The sequence below is a fragment of the Dendrobates tinctorius genome, unplaced genomic scaffold, assembly GCF_039654945.1.
Source record: "Dendrobates tinctorius isolate UK_male_01 unplaced genomic scaffold, ASM3965494v1 ptg000023l, whole genome shotgun sequence".
In the NCBI taxonomy this organism is placed as follows: Eukaryota; Metazoa; Chordata; class Amphibia; order Anura; family Dendrobatidae; genus Dendrobates; species Dendrobates tinctorius.
In genome coordinates this window covers 12,239,030-12,253,596 of record NW_027361691.1, presented here as the reverse complement: position 1 = coordinate 12,253,596, position 14,567 = coordinate 12,239,030, and the positions used below count along the sequence as shown (strand labels likewise).

At 44.3% G+C, this 14,567-nt stretch overlaps 1 protein-coding gene across 4 annotated transcripts in view; it reads right to left on the bottom strand.

The window, feature by feature from the left end:
• Nucleotides 1-14,567, bottom strand: part of LOC141084515 (N-acetylated-alpha-linked acidic dipeptidase 2-like) — a 98,126-nt gene that overhangs the window by 10,119 nt on the left and 73,440 nt on the right. For all 4 annotated transcript variants that reach the window (XM_073569270.1, XM_073569271.1, XM_073569273.1 and 1 more), the window contains one exon: nucleotides 7,099-7,190. In XM_073569270.1, coding sequence (XP_073425371.1) covers nucleotides 7,099-7,190 — 92 coding nt within the window. The remainder of the gene's footprint in view (nucleotides 1-7,098; nucleotides 7,191-14,567) is intronic.

Below are 14,567 nucleotides of genomic sequence, written 5' to 3'. Positions count from 1 at the left end.
GCGCCTTTTTTATTTCCACCCATTTCATTAATCGATTTTCCGCTTTTTTTTAAGTCTATTTTTTATATGCTCTCCTTTTTTTTTTTAGGCTTTCCCATGATTCATGAATTGCAACTCTTTAAAAAGTTGTAAAATTTCTTGCAACTCTATTCCAATCCCCCTACATGATGTATTTTTGAAAACACCAGTATTTTGGCATAGTTGTTGCAACATTTTTGCGTGTGACTTTTTGAACTAGAAATGTTAAAAAGTTTTACGTTTAAGACAGGAAGAAAAAAAACACCATTTTTGACACTGAACCGCTTTCGCCAGTTTGAAAAAAATTTGGCACCAAGTATCGGCAACTAATGTCACAAGACAAAAATGGAAGGTAAATTTAAAAGAAAAAATATTAATTTGGAATGACAATTTAATTTACTATAAAATGAACTGAGAAACAGGGAAAAATCTACGTGTGTTGAAAAAAAAAAAAAAAAAGAAAACAATTCCGTAATTTTTGGGGGGATTATGGTTTACGATTTTCATTGTGCAGTAAAAATGCCCAGTTTTATTAATGTATTTATTTTTAAGTGGTGAAAATAAAATCAGAATTTTTTTTTTTTTAAATTCTCATTTTCTGAGACTAACACTGTAATTTTTATTTTTTTTTCCAATCGATGTAGCTGTGTGACCTTATATATTTTTTTTTTTTTTGAAGGTTGAAAATTACAGTAGTTGAAACTAGTATGTTTTGTGCTTTTCTATAATATTTTTTGTACTTATCACATCATAGGGGATATGAACCTGCAAACTTTTGATCACTTGTAGGCGCTTAAGAGTATTAAGGTGGCAGCCATGGACACCTTCAGTTGGCCTCCAGCTATTATGGCATTCCACCAACTCCCTGAGATCATGTCGCAAAGCGAAGGCGACGGCAATGGGCAGCAGACCAGCCTTAAATGCCTTTGTCTCAGATTAACCATGGCATTTAAGGGGATTAACAGCAGCGATCAGAGTTAGGTTCATTCAGTCACTGCTGTTTGAGACGGATGCTGGCTGTATAACACAGCTCGCGTTGGCCATGTTTGGATCATGCTTAGTTTCCGAGCCCACTCCAAACACCTGCACCTGATGTGTAACACAGAAGTAAAAGGATTAAAGAGGTTCTCCACTTTTGGAAATCCCCTTTTCTTAGACATTTCCCAAAGTATATGCTAATCCCATTGGTGGGAGCCGCAGTGATCACCTGCTTGCATGTTGCCACAAATAAAAGCTGTTCAATTTCCCTACCCCGCCACCACAGGGAAAATTGAATATTGCACATTTGCCACTGAAATTAATCGTTCTATGTGTAATGCATGTGTGTAATAAGTATGGAACACGTCACCGGTTTACTAAGTAAATATATTTCTAAAGGGGCTATTGACATGAAATTCTCACCAGTTGTCGTTAACGACCCTTCCAATCCACACAGGCAAAATAAATCAAACCACAGATGTCAATAAATTATGTGTAATAATGAGAAATGACACAGGGAAAAGGTATTGAACACGCTTACTGAAATTTATCTAATGCTTGGTACAAAAACCTTTGTTGGTGATGAAGCTTCAAAACGCCTCCTGTATGGAGAAACTAGTCGCAGGCATTGCCCAGGTGTGATTTTGTCCCAAACACTTCACATCCTGAAGGTCCCATCGGCTCCTTTTATGAACTCTAAGCTTTAGTTCCTTCCATAAATTTTCTATTGGATTCAGGTCAGGTGATCGGCTTGGCCATTCTAGCAGCTTTATTTTATTTCTCAGAAATCAGTTGAGAGTTTCCTTAGCTGTGTGCGTGTTTGAGATCATTGTCTTGCTGTAATGTCCACTCTTGTTTCATCTTCATTATCAAGGTAGATGGCAGCAGAATTTTATTAACAATTTCTCGGTACATTTGTCCATTCAACCTTCTATTATATGAAGTTTGCCAGTGTTGTATGCTGAAAAACAGCTCCACACCATGATGTTCCCACCTCCAAACTTTACTGGTGGTATGGTATTTTTGGGGTCATATGCAGTGCCTTTTGGCCTCCAAACATGGTGTGTATTATGACATCCAAAGAGTTCAATTTTGGTCTCATCTTACCGGACTATATTCTTCCAGTATTTCACTGGCTTGTCTAAATGTTGTTGAGCAAACTGTAAACACAATTGAGGATGTTTTTTGCTCAGCATTGGAGTCTTGCGTGGTGAGCGTGCATACAGGCCATGGAGGTTGAGTGCATTACTTATAGTTTTCTTTTGAAACAATGGTAACTGCTGATTCCAGGCCCTTCTGTCCCTCTCCACAGGTCGTTCTTGGCTCTTGGACAATTCTTCTGATAATTCTTTTCACTCCTCTGTCTGAAATCTTGTGGGGAACACCTGGTCATTGCTGGTTTACAGTGAAATCATGTTTTCCCCTTTCTGATTATGGTCCCAAGAGTGCTCACTGGAACTTTCAATCGTTTAGAAATTCTTCCATAACCAATACCATCAGTATGTTTTGCAACAATAAGGTTACGAAAGTCTTGAGACAGCTCACTGGTTTTACTCATCAGGAGATGTTTCTTGGGTGGCATCTTAGTAATGAGACATCTTTTATAGGCAATCATTTGAACCAGCTGCTATTTTTCACTAAGTGTCAGGATTGCTTTCTAATTACTGATCATAGTAAGATAGCAACATAGTTTTGAAGCCTGAAGGAAGACCTTATGTCCATCTAGTTCAGCCTATTTTTGGTGCAGCTGTTCTGCATTGTTGATCCTGGGGAAGGCAAAAAACCCACAGAGTAGAAGCCAATTTTCTCCATAGGGAAAAAAATTCCTTCCCCTAAGCTGGGTCAACCATCTACCTATAATAATGTTATTCGTAACCTTCTATACTGTTACTCACAAGAAAAGCATCCATTCCTTTCTTAAATTCATTCAGTGAGTTGGCCATCACCACTTCCTCAGGAAGAGAATTCCAGAGCCTCACTGCTCTTACCGTGAAGAACCCTCTTCTATGCTGGTGCAGAAATAGTCTTTCCTCCAAACGAAGAGAATGCCCCCTTGTTCTTGTCACAGTCCTTGGTACAAACAGTTCATTGGAGAGATCTCTGTATTGCCCTCTAATATACTTGTACATATATATTAAGTCTCCCCTAAGTCTTCTCTTTTCTAGAGTAAATAGACCTAATTTTGATAACCTTTCTGGGTATTGTAGTGAACCAACTCCATTTATCATTTTAGTAGCCCGCCTTTGAACCCTTTCAAGTTCAGTAATGTCTTTCTTGAGCACCGGCGTCTAAAATTGCACACAATACTCCAAGTGTGGTCTGACGAGTGATTTGTACAGAGGGAGAATTATGTTTTCATCTCGTGTCCCCAGACCCCTTCTAATGCATCCCATCACCCTATTTGCTTTGGTGGCAGCGGCCTGATACTGGACACTCCAACTTAGCTTCTTATTGACTAAGATGCCTAAGTCTTTTTCCATGTCTGATTTCCCCAGCAGTTTCCCATTTAGTAAGTAATTGTAGCATCTGTTTCTCCTTCCCATGTGCATAACCTTACACTTATCTGTGTTAAACCTCATTTGCCATTTTTCAGCCCAATTCTCCAATTTACTCAAATCTGTCTGTAGTTGCAAACTGTCCTCCTTTGTGTTAACTACCTTACATAGTTTTGTATCATCTGCAAATACTGATATTTTACTGTGTAAGCCATCCACTAGATCATTAATAAATATATTAAATAGTAGGGGCCCAATACAGAACCCTGTGGTCCCCCACTAGTAACCCTGGCCCAATCTGAGTATGCCCCATTAATAACCACTCTTTGTTTTCTATCACTAAGCCAGCTACCTACCCATCTACACACATTTTCCCCTAGCCCCAGCTTTCTCATCTTACTTACAAATCTTTTATATGTGGGACAGTGTCAAATGCTTTAGAGAAGTCGAGATAAATGACATCCAATGATTCTCCTTGGTCCATTTGAGAGCTTACATCCTCATAGAAGCTGATCAGGTTATTTTGACAGGAGCAATCCTTCATAAATCCATGTTGATATGGAGATAAACATTTATTAACATTGAGATATTCCTTAATGGTATCCCTTAGAAACCCTTCAAAAGTTTTACCCACAACAGATGTTAAGCTTACCGGCCTATAGTTTCCAGGTTCCCTTTTACACCCCTTTTTGAATATTGGTACCACATTTGCTTGCTGCCAATCAAAAGGAACAGACCCTGTTTCTATAGAGTCTTTAAATATAAGGAATAGAGGCCTGTCTATCACATTACTTAACTCCCTTAATACCCGAGGGTGAATGCCATCAGGGCCTGGTGATTTGTCAATTTTAATCTTACTAAGGCGTTCTGCACTTCTTCCTGGGTTAGGCAGGTAATACTTAATGGGGAGTTTACATTATCACTCTGCATTTCCCCTGGCAAATCCTTTTCCTGTGTGAACACTGTTGAGAAAAAAGTATTTAAAACATTTGCTTTTCCCACATCGCTCTCTATGATTTCACCCTCATTGTTCTTTAAAGGGCCGACACCATTAATTTTAATCATTTTACTCTTTATATAATTAAAGAATAGTTTGGGGTTTGTTTTACTTTCCTTAGCAATGAGTCTCTGTTTCCACTTTTGCTAAATGTACCGTATTTTTCCGACCATAAGACGCACTTTTTTCCCCAAAATTTTTGGGGAAAGTGGGGGTGCGTCTTATGGTCGCAATACACGGTACTAACCTTCTGGCTGGTGGCTGGTGGCAGCGGGCGGGGCTCTGCGGTGCGGTGGTGGCAGCGGGCGGCGCTCTGCGGTGCGGTGGTGGCAGCGGGTCCGCCGGCATTTCTTCGCAGCCCGGAGGCCCCTGCACTTCCCTTGCTGGCCGGCCCCATGTTGCTGTGGCCTCCGGGAGCATGGACGCCGGGAAGATGGCCGCCGGTCCGGGGACGGCGCATGCGCAGCTTCAGATCTCGTCCCGAGATCTCGGGGGACGAGATCTCGTTGCCGAGATTTGAATCCCGTGCATGCGCCGTCCCCGGACCGGCGGCCATCTTTCCGGCGTCCATGCACCCGGAGGCCACCGCAACATGGCGTCGGCCTGCAAGGGAAGTGCGGGGGCCTCCGGGCTGCGAAGAAATGCCGGCGGAGCCGCCGCCCCTGCACCGGAGCACAGCCCGCTGCCACCACCGCACCGCAGAGCGCCGCCCGCTGCCACCACCGCAGAGCCCACCTGCCCCAGCCTCAGCACAGCTGCCCCAGCACTGCTGCCCCAGCCCCAGCACAGCTGCCCCAGCCCCAGCACAGCTGCCCCAGCCCCAGCACAGCTGCCCCAGCGCAGAGCCGCCACTGCACGAGCCTGGACCACTGAATGACCCCTGTGACTACTTCTCCACCTGTGCCGGATCCCTTCCCAGGTAAGCTGAATTCGGACTGTAAGACGGACCCCCATTTGACACATTTTTTTTCCCCCTATTTTCCTACTGAAAATTGGGGTGCGTCTTATGGTCCGGTGCGTCTTATAGTCCGAAAAATACGGTATTTGTTTTTTACACCTTTTTTTTCCCTCTATAACTTTTTAATGCTTCTTCATTGCCTGCTTGTTTTAGCTTCCTAAATGCCTTGTTCTTGTTATTTATTGCCCTTTTTACATCCTTATTTAGCCACATTGGTGTTCTCCTGTTCCTAGCCCTTTTATTTCTGTATGGTATGGCTAGCTCGCAGTGGGTGTGTAAAACTGATTTAAATATTTCCCATTTATTTTCTGTGCTCCTATTTTTGAGGACATTGTCCCAATCAATTCGGCGAAGATCCTCTCTAAGCTGATCAAACTTTGCTTTCCTGAAATTCAGCGTTTTTGTAACCCCCTTCCAGGGCACCTTACTGAAGGACAAGTGGAATTGTATTATTTTGTGGTCACTGTTCCCTCGGTGCCATCGACTCGTGCTTCTGTTATTCTATCTGGCCTGTTGCTTAACATTAAGTCCAGAAGGGCTGTCCCTCTAGTTGGGCCCTGCACAAGTGGTGACAGATAATTATCCTTGGTCATTGACAGAAATTGGTTTCCTTTCTGAGATCCGCAGGTTTCAGTTTCCCAGTCTATGTCGGGGTAGTTGAAGTCCCCATAATAATCACCTCATTGGGATTTGCTGCTTTGTCTATTTGTTTCAATAATACATTTTCAGTGATTTCTGTTATATTTGGTCGCTTATTACAAACCCCTATGAGGATTTTATTACTTTTCCCTCCTTGTATCTCCACCCATAGAGACTCCACCTCTTCATTTCCCTCTTGTATATCTGCTCTTAGTGTGGGCTTTAAAGTGGACTTTATATATAGACAGACTCCACCCCCTTTCCTTTTTTTACGATCCCTCCTAAACAAATCATATCCTTGCAAGTTAGCCGCCCAGTCATAGCGGTCGTCTAACCATGTCTCAGTTATTCCTACTATGTCGTATTTTTCCTCATACATTAACAACTCCAGATCTTCAATCTTATTGGTCAGGCTCCTTGCGTTGGTCAGCATGCAGGAAAGAAGTTTTGCTTCCTTTTTCTTAGCTTCCTTCTGAGTACCCTTACTGGGGTCCTCTGTAGCACATCTAGTATCCTTGATTAGTTTGCCCTTCTGCTGCATGTTCTTGTCTGCTGTTTTTCCTCCCATCCCCTCTTCTTCTAGTGTAAAGCCCTCCTGATGAGTGTGGCAAGTCTTCTTGTGAATGTGTGTTTCCCAGGTTTTGTGAGGTGTATCCCATCTCTTGCGAGAAGTCCATCGTAGAGGTAATTCACGCCATGGTCCAAGAATCCAAATCCTGCCTGCCGGATCGATTTCAGCTGCCATCATGACTTTTCATAGCTTTTTGCACCATTCTTAATGTGTTCAATACAGTATTTTTCCCCCTGTGTAATTTCTCATTATTACACATAACTTAATTTATGGACATCTGTGGTTTGATTTATTTGCCTGTATGGATTGGATGGGTTGTTACATACATCTGGTGAGAATTTCATGTTAATAACACATTTAGAAATATATTTACTTAGAAAATTTTTCACGTGTTCAATACTTATTTCACTTGTGGTATACACAGCTTCATTAATTATAATACCTTGGTAGATCTTTCTTTTGCGGAGATGGATCTTTCTGTAGCCAGCTGTCATATAGGGAGCTGCCCACATAGCCTTCATCTGGACTAGTGATCTGCAAAGAGAAAATGTAGCAATGACCAATAAATTCACCAGTGATCTGAAATCTGATTTCCAGCTCGTAGTTGCTAAAATGTATAATAAAATATAATAAAAAAAAAATTATTGCTGTATTATTTGTTCCCAACTTTTCCACATGAGGCACTATTTTATAATGAATATTTTGATCAAATAAATCAGTTTACAGATCTACTGGTTACATACTTAAAAATGGAACCGTACTTTCATCAAATCGTGCATACATCAATAGCATAGGGGAATATGAGAAACTTTGCAATTGTTTTATAAGAGAATTCTGTTGCTTTCTCCACTCTTTCAAGCCTTGAATTCCCCTTCCCTCTGCTTCTTGAGCTCACCATCCACTCTGAAAAACTCCCCCAGCTCAACTCGATCTTGCTCAAGGCAAGACAAATTTCCAGCACAGTAAAGTGTTAAGTTGCACATCTTATAATATTCTCTGGAGAGAGGAGTTAGAGTGAGGTGCAGAGTGAGAAAACAAGCAAAGGGAGACACAGAAAGACCGTGCTGAGCTTTCTAGTAAGTCTTGTATCTCACCCTAGAGATGGATTCACATCTACACTGATCATTACTGCTGCATAATTTACTTAGTGCTGCTGCTGTGTGCTGACTAAGGAATGAAGAAAAGGAATCTATATCTGTGTGCTTTGATAGCAGACATTTCCACCCACTAACTCAGAGACAACTGAAAATTAGAGAGAGTCTGTAGAGAGGAAAACTGGTTTAAATGCAGTCATATGCTGGTCAGAATAGTTTTATTCCTCCTGTACACACATACATTCTGAAAAGTTACCTGAAAGTACGCTTAACCTTTAAATAATGATTTTAAATTGAGGGGGATGTATTTCCTATGGATACATTCATGTAAATTCAGTTTCAATTTGGATTAAAGAGAAAACTGAATATTTGTATTTTTCTATAATATCACATTTAGTTACTTATTTTTTAGCTGAAGATGAAAATAAAACTACTAGAAGATAAGAGATTATATTAAATCATAAAGTCTGTGTGCATAGAACCGACACGGTTTCTTTTTTTGTGATTTCTCCCAAATAAATCTGATCTATTTGACTGGCTAACCGTGGCCGCCTGGAAGAGTGGAAAGGTAGATAAAAAGGAATGCTTTTCAGACGCTGCCATCTTGGGCACGGCTCACATAACATCATGAGAAAGGAATAAAGAACCCAAACAGTGTCCATCAGGGACCTCTGATGCTTCCCTTGATTTTAACCAGGCAAATCATAAGATTATCCAAGAGACTTAACCCTTTTCCACATATTTCACTTATAAAAAGAAACAAAGAAACAGAACTTTTATAATGATAGCAAAACAAAAAAAATCCAAATTTTGTAAAAAAAAAAATTGTAGTTTGGGACGCCATTTTCTGAGACCTCTAACACTTATTTTCCAGGACATCCCTACTGACAGCACCATGGAGGTCGTCTTTCTCCTCCTCCTTACAGGGACAGGAAACATGAGAGGTTAAAAGGCCCATCCCCACCCACCTCCCTCAGTGTTTTTCCTGTCCCTGCATGGAGGGATGCAGGAGAGAGCAAGCAGAAGCTTACCGGATGGGCTCAGGGGGATCATGCGGCACAGCCAATCCTTCCCCCTGTCAAGAGGCCAGAGGCAGACACTCTCCAGAGGAGGATTCCCTCAGCCACAGAGATGGTCGAGCAGAGGTCCTGGATTGAGCCGCTTCCTCCCGATGGGGGGCTCTCGGCTCCGGCGCTGCCCGGCAGGGTGCTCCATCTTCCGGAAGATGCGCGGTGTGCAGGTCCGCCGCATTTCCAGTGACGTCAGAAAGGTGCCGGGTTACAGGGTCGGCTTGCGTTCCAGGGTGGAATGCGGAAGTGATGCAGAGACAGGTAATAAACCATTACCTGGGTCTTGGGAGGCACTCGGCATGCACGGGGTCACTATGGAGGAAGCGGGCAGAGGAGACCAGGACTGCATGGTAAGTGTGTTTTACGCAGTTCCACCTTCTTTTGCAGCAGCCTGATTATCCCTTCTCTCTATACTAAATAGGATAAGGGAACCACAGCTATGTCCCTCCCTACGCCTAAGAGCCCTGGCAAGGCCTCTGCAAAGTTCAGGCGATGTTCTATATGCAATATAAAATTGCAGGAGACATATGGCAGAATGCTCTGCGAGGTCTGCACCACCAAAGTTGCGAGGGAAGAACAGCAGTCCCTGCTGTCTGAAATGAGGTCCCTAATTTGTGAAGAGGTCCAGGCCTCTCTATCAAGCCTCACCCTGCCATAACCTTCCAATCCAGGTCCAAGAGCTAAGAGACCTCGATGGGAGATGGAGCTAAGCTCGGACGAGGAGGCCCTGTTTCCTGGTTCAGACCAGGAAGAAGAGGGTGAATTAGTGATGAAAAATCCAGAACGGGGCAGAAGATATTTATTTGCCTCTTAGGATACAGACGACCTAGTCCAGGCAGTCAGAAATCCGATGCAGGTGGAGGAGGTCCCAAAACCGCAGTCCATACAGGATGACATGTTTGGGGGTCTCAGAGCACAGAAGCAATGGGTTTTTCTGGTGAATGACCATATCTGGGCTATAGTCCTGGAGGAATGGGAGGATGCGGAGAAACGCTTGGTGGTACCACAAGACTTTAAAAATCATTTACCCTTTGATTCTGAGGACATTAAGATCAGGAAGGAGGTTCTCAAGATAGAAATACCGGTGGCTAAAGTAGCTAGGAAGACGTCTATACCCTCTGAAGACTCATTGAGGCTGAAAGACCCTATGGACAGAAAGGCTGATAATCTCCTGAAGCGGGCTTGGGAAACATCCGCAGCATTGATCAAGATTCAAGACCAATTTAACTGCCACTTCAGTTGCCAGGTCTGTTTCTATGGATGGGGCAACTGGAGGAGCATTTGAATAGTAAGACTCCTAGGGAAGATATCATAGCCTCCCTCCCTCCCACTGATGAAGACGGCCACAGCCTTTTTGGCGGATACATCGCCAAATCAGTAAGGTTCCCGGTTAGTAATCGTTGTTTAACGCAGCCCATAGAGCCATCTGGATGAAGACCTGGTCTGAGGTTAACGTCTTTAAAAATAAAATTATGCTCTATTCCCTTCTCAGGGTTAAGGGTGTTTGGGCCAACCTCGAATGATATCTTAGAGAAAGTGTCGGATAAAAAGAAAGGTTTACCCGAAGATAGGACTGAGTCCTTCTAAAAACCTGGGCCGTCTCGGAGACCGTCCGATTATAGGGGCCAGGGGAAGTTCAGTAGAGGATCCTACCACAAAGGAGGGAAAAGGGATCCCTATTTGGGTAAGGTTCAATATCAAGGAGGCAATGACGCCATCCTGGTCGGGGGGTGACTCAGGCAGTTCGCGGGAAGGTGGCATCATATTACCCAGGACCAGTGGGTTTTGAGAACCATTGCGGATGGTTACGTAATAGAGGTCACAGCGCCTCTCCCCGAAAGTTTTATTGCTCCCCATACCTTGTCGGCAAATTCGCTTATGGTAGCAGACATAACAGAGCTTGTCGAGACAGCTGTTTTCATTCCGATCCCCTGGTCGGAAGAGGGCAAAGGACGCTATTCAGCATTATTCACTGTCATAAAGACATTGGGCGAATCCTGCATTATAATAAATCTAAAGCCCTTAAACTTCTGGGTAAAATACAAAAGATTCAGGATGGAGTCAATAAGATCTACGGTTCCCCTTATAGACAGGGATGCATTTAAGTGCACGCTGGATCTAAAAAGTACATATTACCAGGTCCCGATACACTCGGCGACCCAAAAGTTTTTGAGATTCGCAGTAAAAATCCAGAATCGAACCTGCCACTTTCAATATCAGTGCCTTCCATTCGGCCTAGACTCAGCTCCTCGGGTCTTTACCAAATTGGTGTCAGAGATCATAGCCTACTTAAGGAACAAGGGGATAATTATAGTGCCATATCTGGACTATTTCCTCCTGGTGGCGAGTTCGGTGGAAAAGATACGGTTCCACAGGAAGAAAACCATATCCATATTGGGGCACCCAGGATGGATCCTCAATCGGCGGAAGTCGGACTTGGTGCCGGGAAATAGGAAGATTTTCCTGGAAGTGCTGTTGGATTCCAGATGTAGAGAGCATCCTTCCTGCCAGAAGGAAAACAGGAAACCGTGAGAAACAGAATCCGAGAGTTCCTGATAAGTCGGGTTTCAATTAGGTCGGCGATGAATATTCTAGGCTTCCTGATAGCTTGCATCCACTGTGTCTGGTGGGCCCAATTCCACTCGAGAACTTTGCAGAGAGAAATTATGTACGTCTTGGACCGGAGCCAGACATCACTTGACAAAGGAATGTCCTTATCCCCTGCGGTGAGAAAATCGCTACTTTGGTGGACTCGGCCAGAAAATCTGCAATTAGGCATTCCTTGGATCTCCTCACCTTGCATAGTCATCACTACGGACGCCAGCAAGGAGGGAAGGATTCTGCAGCACGGATGGCCAGCAGAGATCCAGTCCAATTCGTCAAACTACAAGGAGCTCTACGGCGAAATTAGTCGTGACTACAGGGACAACATGTCAAAATCTTTTCGGACAATGTAACAAAGGTGTATTTCTTGCGACACCAGGGGGGTCCCAGACACCATGCTCTCCAGGATCTGGCGTACAGAATCGTAGTGGCGGATTACCTGAGCAGACAATAGGTCTGGGCGACGGAATGGGAGCTAAACAAGGAGGTGTTCCAGCACTTGTGCCATCTCTGGGGTACGCCTCAAATAGACCTATTCGCAACCAGAAAGAACTCAAAAGGTCACTAGATTCTACTCCCTGAATCCCACTGAAAATCCAGAACAGGTCAACGCATTGAGTCAGAGGTGGGACAAGTCTCTGGTCTTATGCTTTTCCCCCGATGGCACTCGGGAAGATCCAGGAGGATCAGGCAAAGGTACTTCTGATTGTTCCATATTGGCCAAAGAGAAGTTGGTTCCCCTGCTAAGAACTATGGCTTTAGAAGATCTGGTCATGCTTTCCCAGAGGAAAGACCTAATTCACCAGGGTCCAGTCCTCCATCAGAAAATGGAAAGGCTTTATTTCTCACCCTGAATCCTGGGCGGAACATCCTAAAATGGGTTATTGGACCAGGCTACTACCACGATTAAGGCTGGTTTCACATTCGCGTTAAAACAACGCTTCGCACTGCGTCAAGCCCCGCCCCAATCCGGCTCCCTGCCCGCCCCATCCGGGATCACCGCCTACTTTCGCATTTGCACGCATGCGATCGGCGCACCCTATCTTTAGCATAGGGTGCGCAGATCATGCGCTGCCAGTGTGAAAGTAGCGTGCTGCGCACTTTTGACGGTGCGCAGTGCGCGCCGAAATGCAACATGCTGCATTTCGGCGCGCACGGCACACCGTCAAAAGTGCGCAGCACGCTACTTTCACACTGGCAGCGCATGATCTGCGCACCCTATGCTAAAGATAGGGTGCGCCGATCGCATGCGTGCAAATGCGAAAGTAGGCGGTGATCCCGGATGGGGCGGGCAGGGAGCCGGATCGGGGCGGGGCTTAACGACGCAGTGCGCAGCGTTGTTTTAACGCGAATGTGAAACTAGCCTCAGGCTAGCAGGAAGCCAGTCACCTCGGCAATATACAATAAAATCTGGAAAAGGTTCTGTTTGGAAGGTGGCAGGTCCGATGTTGTTCCCGGCAGGCCCGATATTTCATGGATCTTAGATTTCCTCCAGGCGGGTTTTAATAAGGGTCTCAAACCAAGCACCCTTAAAGTCAAGATATCAGCATTAAGTATATTCTTTGATCATCCGTTGGCTGCGCACCTGTGGGTAGCTAGGTTCGTCAGGGCAATACAAAGGTTGCGATTTACTATAAGGCGGTCGGTGCCCCCTTGGGATCTGAATCTGGTACTTAAAACCCTTTGTAAAGATTTTTATGTACCTGGGTTGAATACGTCCATCTCATAAATACGTCCATCTCATATCAGACCATCAAAATGGCGTTTTTACCGCAAAGAGGGTAGGAGAGATTCAGACCCTGTCCACTCGGAATCTGTATCTTGAGATATGGGATGATCGCATAGTCCTTAAATTAGATCCTGCTTTTCTACCAAAGGTAGTGTCCATGCAAAATGTAAACCAGTCAATTATCTTACCTTACTTTTGTGAGAATCCGTCAAATCAAAGACTGCAGGTCTTTCACGCGTTGTACGTTAGACAGGCAGTCATCGAATATCTAGAGGCAGGATCCTAATTTGTTTATTTTATTTTGGGGAATAAATAAGGGGAAAAAAGCCCTCAAACACCACTATTGCAAGAGGGACCACTTTGGCAATTTCCCTAGCTTACCTTTCAGAAGGGATTATTCCCCTGAAGGACTAATAGCCCACATGACGAGAGCAGTCTCCACCTCCTGGGCTGAGAGGGTGGGGGCATCAGTTGAGGAAATTTGTAGGGCCACAACCTGGGCCAGATTAGATACGTTTTGCAAACATTATAAATTAGATGTACTATCTAGTCAGAAACTGCCTTTGGGAGAAAGGCTCTCCAGGCAGTGGTCTCACCCTGAGGAGGTACTTTGGTATTCTCCATGGTGCTGTCAGGAGGGACGTCCTGGAAAATAGGTATTAGACCTACTTGTAGTTATGTTTCCAGGAGTCTATCCTGACAGCATGGTTCCCTCCAGGTTTGTGTTGTTTCATGATGTCTTAATATGATATCGGTTGAAATAAATTTGTTAAGTTGCATCAATCATGGTGTGGTGCTTGTTAAAACACTGAGGGAGGTGGGTGGATTAATACTCCCATCAGCAGCGCCTGCTGTCGCTGTTATCAGCATGAGAACCGCAGCTCTCTGACCAGTGGTAATAATCTTACCACTGATCAGAACCGTTGATGTTTCTTGCGCTGTCATGCAGATGACAGCATGGGAAACACCTGATATTTGAGGTGCCAACCCCTTGACTGTAACACCCGTTAATAGTTCACTCAACAATTCACACGTTTAAATAAAGTCTGGAGAGTAATGGCCTTGCAGTGTCCACACTTCATTTTATACAGCCGGCAATTAGCAGGTGGTGAAATCACTTCCTGGACCTACTCATTCTGAAGTATGCATACGTATCGAACGCATGTCCTTGCTTACCAATGCGTTCCCATAGACAGTAAAGTGTTGTTTTGACGCACTCATCCGCATGCGCATGACTGCGCGTAATTGACGGCTCAAAAAAATGCAACATGTTGCGTTCGCTGGACACCGCGGCACACCGCGAAACGACGCAGGCATACGCATCCGTAGGCCAACTGATGCAAACGCATGTCTCTGCGTACACAATGTTAAATATATGTACTCGTGATGCATGCGGATCTATGCGGATCATAAC